The 8,821-nt window shown below is 44.1% G+C and overlaps 1 protein-coding gene across 3 annotated transcripts in view; it reads right to left on the minus strand.

Moving 5' to 3' along the window:
* SART3 (squamous cell carcinoma antigen recognized by T cells 3) overlaps window positions 1-7,810 on the minus strand; it is a 39,794-nt gene extending 31,984 nt beyond the window's left edge. For all 3 annotated transcript variants that reach the window (XM_011935769.1, XM_011935763.1, XM_011935758.1), the window contains exon 1: window positions 7,255-7,810. In XM_011935769.1, the coding sequence (XP_011791159.1) occupies window positions 7,255-7,566 (312 nt within the window). In that variant the 5' untranslated portion in view covers window positions 7,567-7,810. The remainder of the gene's footprint in view (window positions 1-7,254) is intronic.
* Window positions 7,811-8,821: the final 1,011 nt, after the last annotated feature.

Genomic DNA, 8,821 nt, shown 5'->3' on the forward strand with positions numbered 1-8,821 from the left:
ATTTAAGTCTGTACACCAAGACTTCATTAGTATCTACTCTTCCAACATCTGCCACATTTTAGGTATATTTCCCTCTCCAGAGATAAAAGATTACCTATACTTCATTCAAATTACACTCTACCATCTGACAACATACCATAATAATCCAGGTACTACCTATTTAATTAAAATACAGAAAGATAACCAATGAATATGATTACTTAAACTTCAGGATAAAAATTTTAACAATGAAGTAGCCAGTGAACCTTTAAATGGAGTGGGGAGAAGGACCAACCATTCAGAGAATACTAATATGAAGGATTACAGGGTTTTGTTCAAGCATTTAGATTTTAAACAAGAACTTATTATCTTTCTCTACTAATTATAATAGTAAAACCCTTCCATGGCTTGCCAGGATCCTAGGAACAATGTGCAAATCCCTGCCTCATGTTCAATCCCAGCATGCTGGGCTCATCTCTTCAACTACATCTCAAACCACTGGCCTCTCAACATGGCAGCCAGCTTCGTGTAACTCAAAACATTCCAACGTCTCTCCAACCTCAGGGCTGGGCACCTGCTGCTCCTTCAGCCCAGAAGGATCTCTCCCCTTCTCTCTGCCTAGCCACTCCTTCTCATACTTCAGGTATAAACTTCACTTCCTCAGAGGGGTGCTCACTTAAGCCACTCTTTCTTAAGTAGCCCCCTATCTGCTGCAAGCTGTTTTCCATCTCATCATCTTGTTTATTTCCATCATCACCTAAAGGCTTCATGAGATAAGTACCTTGTATGTCTTATGCCTTGACTTGGTTACATTCTTTACCTACCTGGCACACAGAATTCAATAAATTACAGGTCAATCTCACTCAAGAGCACTAACACAAAAATCCTAAATAAAATATTAAAAAATCAGAAATATGGCCAGGCGCAGTGGCTCACACCTGTAATCCCAGCACTTTGGGAGGCCAGATCGAGACCATCCTGGCCAACATGGTGAAACCCTGTCTCTATTAAAAATATAAAAATTAGCCGCGTGTGGTGGCGGGTGCCTGTAGTCCCAGCTACTCGGGAGGCTGAGGCAGGAGAATCACTTGAACCTGAGAGGTGGAGGTTGCAGTGAGCTGAGATCACACCATTGCGCTCCAGCCTGGGCGACAGAGTGAGACTCCATCTCAAAAAATAATAATAATAAAAAATAAAATAAAAAATAAAAAATAAAATAAAATAAAAAATCAGAAATGTATAAAGAGAACAATACATAATGACCAAATTGGGTCTATCCCAGGAATGCAAGAGTGTTTTCACACTACAAAATCATCCAGTATAATTTTTTCCACCATCAAATTTGATGAAAAAAATATGATTATCTCAATGAAGAAAAAGCATGTGATTAAAACACCCATTCATGAGTCAAAATTAAGAACTGGCAAACTAGGAATAGAAAGGCACTTCCTCAACCTGATTTTAAAAATCTACAATAAATATGACTCCTAATGATAATATATTAAAATTCCTTTTAAAAAACACAAAAAGCTACCCAGTATTACCCTCTATTTAACCCTGTACTGGAGGTCTGGGGTTGGAACAATGAGACAAGGAAAAGAAACGGATATAAAGAGAGAAAAGAATGAGAACTGTAATTATAGTCAGATGATATCACTGTATAGAAAACTAAAACTCACCTACAAACAAATCATTTGGAAATAATAAACAAGATCAGCAAGGTGACAAGCAACAAGAGCAATGTATAAAAATCAATTACATACAAAGAGACAAATACTGTATGATTCCACTTATATGAAGTATCTAGTCAAATTCATACAGACAGAAAACTACAATGGTAGTTACCAGGGGACTGGGAAGGAATGGGGAAGGAGAGCTGTTTAATGGGTACAGAGTTGCATCTATGCAAATGAAAACTCTGGAGATCTGCTTCAGAATAATTTGACTATACTTAACACTACTGAACTGTACACTTAAGAATAACATAGCAAATTTTACGTTATGTGTTTTTTACAATAAAAAAATTACATTTCTATAAACCAGCAAGCTTTAAAATGCAATTTTAAATAGAATAGCATAAACATCAAACACCATAAAGTACCTAGAAATACATCTAACAAAAGATGTGTGAGACCTGTATGGCAAAATGCTTTTAAACTTGATTGAAAGATATGAAAGACTTGGCTGGGTGCAGTGGCTCACGCCTGTAATCCCAGCACTCTGGGAGGCCAAGGTGGGCAGATCACTTGAGTCCAGGAGTTCGAGACCAGCCTGGGCAACATGGCAAAACTCTGTCTCTACAAAAATTGTAAAAAATTAGCTGAGTGGTAGCACATGCCTGTGGTCCCAGCTACTCAAGAGGCTGAGGTGAGAAGATCGCTTAAGCCCAGCAGGTGGAGGTTGCAGTGCGCTGAGATCATGCCACTGCACTCCAGCCCGGGCAACAGAGCGAGACCATGTCTCAAAAATGGGAAGAATATTCAATACCTAGACAAATGGATTTATATGCATATTCTGGGTTAGAATAATCATTATGGCAAAGACGTCAATTCTCTCCTAAATAATCCATAAATTCAATGCAATTCAAATAAAAAAACCAACAAGGTTTTTCATAGACCTTGACAAAATCATCCTAAAATTTATATGAAAGAGCCAAAACACCCTGAAGGGAAAGAAAAAAAAAATCAGGTAGGAAGATTTGTCTTACCAGACAGCAAGCCTTAGCAATAAGTTAATCAGTGGAATTGGCACAGGATAGACAAACTGGAGAGCCCAAAACAGACCCATGCAGTTGAAAAACATTATGGCTCAGGTGGCAAGGGCTGTTTCAGCTAAAATAAATTTATGACCTACAATTGTGACCCCCAGGTTGAAAAATAGTGACTTTGAGAAACTCTTCCTTTTTTTTTTTGAGACAGGGTCTCACTCTTCCCCAGGCTGGAGTGCCGTGGCACAATCACGAATCACTGCAGCCTCAAATCCCTGGGCTCAAGTGATCCTCCCGCCTCAGCCTCTCGAGTAGCTACTACTACAAGCGCACGCCACCACACCCAGCTACATTTTTTAAATTTGTTTTTTGTAAAGAGGGGGTCTCACCATCTTGCCCAGTCTGGTCTCAAACTACTGGGCTCAAGGGATCATCCTGCCTCAGCCTCTCAAAGTGCTAGGATTACAGGTGTGAGCCACTGCATCTGGTGAGAAACTCTTGTACATGACGTGAACTGCTTTGTATTTATCAAATTACATGCCAAAGATAATAATCAATTACAGATAAGAACTCCCATTTTTAAATCTTAAGACTTTTAGCAATGTTCTCGTGCTTATGACTCCTAAAACCTGACAAACTGAACTCATCCGATGATCACATGATAGCTGAAAAGCACTGGACCAGATCAGGACACAAGTGTTCTAATCCCCACTTGTTCTGTTTCCTCGTTTGTACCATGAAAGAGCTGGGCTAAAGCTCTGGTTCTTAAATGGGCTACCATGACACATTGATGTTTCAAAATCATGTATCAAGTGTGTCACACAAAGAAACCGCAGTTTGGGATATTTGAGAAATGAAGTTTGAGAAGGATATACTTTTTTCATTAAAGAACATTCAAGGGTCTCCGCACCACATCACCACTCTGAACTCACTAGAGGTGCTTGTGGAGCACAAACAGGAGTGGGAGAGCACTTGCCAGTCAGTGTCACGAATATCTATGTATGCAAGCACCGCTCACATGAATACCATGTGTACATCAGCAGAAGGAAAAGGTGTAAAAGTCGCTAAAGTCAAGAAGCTGCCTTTAAGGTGTGGCTTTTGGTGTAAACTTCTGATTTTTAGGGTAAAATGATGAAGATACTATATAAGGATAAATACTCTGAAAGTACATATATTAAATACATACTGAAATGCATTTAAAAGAGCTATTTCTACATAGTTCAACCTATACTGATAAATGATAAATATGCTGGTCTATTCTGGTCTTAGAACATCATTAATGACTTTTTTTTTTTTTTGAGATGGAGTCTTGCACTGTCACCCAGGCTGGAGTGCAGTGGTGTGATCTCAGTTCACTGCAACCTCTGCCTCCCGAGTTCAAGTGATTCTCCTGCCTCAGCCTCCTGAGTAGCTGGGATTAATAACATAGATGCTTTAAAGGAAACTTAACCAATCACAAAATGATACGTTAACTGATTGAACTCCCTAGCAATGTGAAGAAAGTGTTACACCTACCTGTACTAGAAAGGGGGAGAAATAAGAGAGGTCTGATGGAAAGAAAACAACTGGTGAGATCAAGGGAAAGGCAGGGAAGGGAGAATGGAGCAGCAACTATCATGTGCCAAACCATGCCAGGAGCTTTACCCACATTGTGCCACATCCCACAACAGCCCTGTGAGGAAAGCACTATCACAACCTTCATTTTACTAACTGGGACGCCCAAGGCTCTGCGAGCTGAAATAACTTGTACAAGGCCTTTCTACTACTCAATGGAAGGCTGGGGATCACACAGGGTTGCAAAGCCACAGTCTCTGTACTGCTGCACTGACAAATCTGAAGCGACCATGAAGTGCCACTTTTAGTTTCAGCACACAAACACAAATAATGGAAAATATTTGCTTCTGTTACACAGATACCATAGCAAACTGCCAGCTTCCATAAAATATAATCGTGGCCACGTGTGGTAGCTTACGCCTGTGATCCAAGAACTTTGGGACGTTGAGGCAGGAGGATGACTTGAGCTCAGGAATTCAAGATCTACCTGAGCAACATAGTAAGAACCTATCTCTACAAAAAAAAATTTTAATTAGCCAGGCGTGGGGGCTCATGCCTGTAGTCCGAGCTACTTTGAAGGATGAGCTGGGAGGATCACTTGAGCCTGGGTGGTCCCAGCTGCAGTGAGCCATGATCACGCCACTACTCCAGCCTGGGCTGGAGTGAGTGAGACGCTCTCTCAGAAGCACTCAGGGATGAGAACCAGAACTCCCAAATATGGCGAGGCCAAGTTTCTCCCAGACTTATTTGGAAGCGATTCATCATGATGCTCTACCATAAGAGCAGCTACGGCAGGAAGCAGCAGCTGTGGGACCAGGTGAGGTGGGTGGGAGGCTTGGAGAAATTAGAAAAGTCCATTTCTAGACCCCAGGACAAACAGCATAAGGCCAGAGGGCCTTCATCACTTGCCAGGTCCCATACTGTGTGGTCACATTCTAAACTCCATCCCACCCTTGGTGATTTGTGGCAGGACAGGCAACTGCAGGGTACTAGTGGCCAGGAGACCTCTGCTCTCCCCTTTCTTGCTCCTTAGCAAGCTGTGTACCCTCATCAAGGACTTAACCTCTCTGGTCCCAAACCTCTCTTTCCCCCACCTCACAGAATAGGCTCATCAAAAGGCCCAGGACTAGCAGTCTGAAGAAATGATATCAACAAGGGCAGGGACACAGTCAATCTGGTACCCAGTGTCACACTGTACTTGCTGAATAAGACTAAATTAGCTTCAGTACACTTATTTATAAAAAGTAGAAACGGTTAACTACCTGCCAACCCCAACTGGTTCCCCTGTCAATCAAATGTAATGGGTGGGACAAGCTATACCTATGGATGACATCACTATCTCATAATGTAACAAAAACATCAGTGCCAGAGGGAGTATTATAAGGAAACTGACACTCAGCAACGTTTAGTGAGTAAACTAGATTAGCAACTTCACATTCACTGAGTGATTTCACATCCAGTGTGGCATCTAGTCCACATTTTCAGTGTAAATCCCACTATGAATGACTTAAAGCAAATCATTTCATCATTTGTTCTGAACCTCTGTTTCTTCATCTGTAAAAAGAGAATGTGGGCCGGGCGTACTGGCTCAGGCCTGTAATCCCAGCACTATGGGAGGCCAAGGTGGGTGGATCACCTGAGGTCAGGAATTCAAGAGAAGTCCGGCCAACATGGTGAAACCCCACCTCTACTAAAAATACAGAAATTAGCCAGGTGCAATGGGGTATGCCTGGATCCCAGCTACTGGGAAGGCTGAGGCAGGAGAATCGCTTCAACCAGGGAGGCAAAGTTTGCAGTGAAACGAGATGGTGCCACTGCACTCCAGCCTGGGTGACAGGGAGAGACTCTGTCTCAAAAAAAAAAAAAAAAAAGAGAATGTGCTCCATCTCTTCTGTTTGCCCCCTCCAAACACACCCTACCCTCTCCTCCCTGCCCTGTGTCCCCAAGTATAGATCCCATATACAGGTTTTCTGGCTCTCCAGCTTCCAGATGGGTCTGCCCAGCAGAAGGCACCAGCAGAAGTTTGGTGGAAGGAAGAAAGGGAGATCAAGGTATTTCTTCCCCCACCCCAATCCTTGACAGGAAACTGGGGCTGCATCCCTTGAACAAAGTTAACAGCAGGTCTCAGGTGCCCTCTCCACACAACTCAGATCACTCCCTTCACCCCTTCAGGCCCAAAGATGGACACCAGGTTCTGGAGTTACTAGCCATGGGATACTAAACCTTCACTCTTGATTTCCCTACCCACACCTTCACTTTCAGATCATCCTAATCTAAATGTGCCACCTATTTCCTGCTGAGATTCTGGATTATACAGTAGATATCACCACCTCGTAAGGTTACAAATGAGAGGCCATGTTATGACTAGATGCTAGGCACTGGGCTATAGTTACTGTTACAACAATTACATTATGCAGACATTGTTGCTCCCAATCTGCAGATGAGGAAGCCGAGAGGATCAGAGAAATTAAGAAATTCTCGCAAGCACATACAAGGGTGGAACAGCTAGAACTGAGGCCTTAACCTCCAGAACCAGCAAACCTTTCCATTTCTAATATCACCATCGTAGCCAATATTTTTCCTACCACAAGTTTCCTCACCACCGTCATTCCTACATAACAAAATAACACTCTCTTGTGAATGAGTGTATTTCTACTGTTGGACATGTGGCTAAGAGGGTGAGTTCTGGAATGGGATCAAAGTATGAGGCCTGACTTGCAGGAAGTATTATCTTGAACAAGAGACTTTCCTCCACGAGCCTCAGTTTCCTCCAGTAAAATGGGGATAGAGAACAGAGCTTCCATCACAGGATGGTGGCGAGGATTCAATGGGATAACATTTGCAAAGCACTGGGCACGCAGTAAGCACTCAAATGACAGGAGCTACGGTCATGAAAAAGGGGTTTGCAGCCTTGGCGGCTTTATGGCCGCCGAGGACTAGGGAGGCGGGCCAGGACACGGGGACCTGAGGACCTGAAAGACTGGAAGGTGCCCGCTGCCCACCCCCGGGCCCACCTGCTCCTCCAGTCTCTCAATCTCCAGCTGGTTCTTCTCCTCCTCTTCGTCATATTCCCATTCGTACTCCCCGGGGGAGCTCTCGGCGGAGGAAGCCATGGCGTACTCATCCCCATCGCTCTCGCTCACGCCTTCCTCCTGCTGATCCCACCCTGGCCCCATGGTCTTGTATGTCGCAGCGGCCACAGCCCGCGATAACACCTTCCTTCTTGTCCTGGCCGCCTTAACCTCATCCTCCTCTCCGTCAGCCTTGGGCCCAGCCTTGGACTCAGCCTCGGGTTCTGAGGCCGAGGTTGCGGCCGCAGTCGCCATCTTGCGCTTCTAATGACTCTCGGGTCTTCCCGCGGCCGCCGAAGACCCGCTGAGGCAGAAGCTGCCCGCGGCGCGCGCCTTATCAAAAGCCCGTTTTCTTGACACTGAAAGGGAAACTGGGAACCTTAGATAACGGGAAAATCTCCAAACACACTAAATTCATTTTATTTTATACCCCTGTGAAAACTCCCACCAGAGAAAAAAACTCATTATCACGGCATACGTTCCGTCACAACCTCGGACAGAAGTTGGGTCTTTGGGCAGGAAGTGGAGGCCATAGAGGAAGTCATGGAGCGAGAGTGGTGTCTGTAGTAAAGAATTTGGCGCCATCTTGAGAAGGTCAAAGTGATTCTTAGAAAAAATACCTTACTTACCGCCTAGTGTGACCTGGGGCTTGGGTTTAGTCTCCCCAACAACTGCACCTCAAACGCAAAGAAAACTGCAAGTCCTCGGGGAAGGATCGATTTCACCATTCAAGAGAAAAATCCATTTCCCAAAGAGATTCCTCCCCTTTATGTAAACGTCTGGTACCTAGGAGGCGTTAAATACACTTGAGTTTCCCGGTTTTATAAGCTCACATACTGCAAACCAACAGTAAATACGCATTTCTTTAGAAATTCTTAATTGTTAGGCACCGACATATAAATTGAACTTGCTGTTGTTTTAGAGAGAAAAATAGACATATACTCATTTTTTTTCAATCAGGACATGGTGTTCGTTTCCTTCTTAAGCTTCCCATTTGTTGAGGTAGGCAAGTACTGGAGTGTGTCTCTATCTCTACCTTGCTCCCTCATTAGCAAGCTTAATGGGCAGGAATTACGTCTGTTTTGCTTTCCGTTGGATCCCCGGGTCTAGTAGAGTGCCTTGACACACAGTAGGTACTCGACACAGATGCTGGCTTCATGATGACGGAATTGTCCTCGAATTAATACAAAAGGGAAGATTCAGACTTAGCGAGCCGGTACCATTCGTCTAGGGACACACAGCCAGGAAGGAACCGAACCAGGATTCTAACCCAGGACTACCCAAGTTCGAATTCTAATTGAACCTAAGCCCTAAGCAACCTTGGATGGAGTGACCAAACTGCCCTGAATCTCAGCTTCCTTAGCTGCAAAACAGGGTTAGGAAAAGTGGACTCGGTGGTCCTCTGCGCCGCATTCCCACACTGCAAAAGCCTTAAGGTCCTCTCTCAACCAGAATCCAGCACCCAGGACGAGCCCTCCAGCGACTTCAGACTTTCCCGCTCCCGCCCCCG

Source organism: Colobus angolensis, unplaced genomic scaffold (assembly GCF_000951035.1).
Source record: "Colobus angolensis palliatus isolate OR3802 unplaced genomic scaffold, Cang.pa_1.0 Scaffold10, whole genome shotgun sequence".
Lineage (NCBI taxonomy): Eukaryota > Metazoa > Chordata > Mammalia > Primates > Cercopithecidae > Colobus > Colobus angolensis.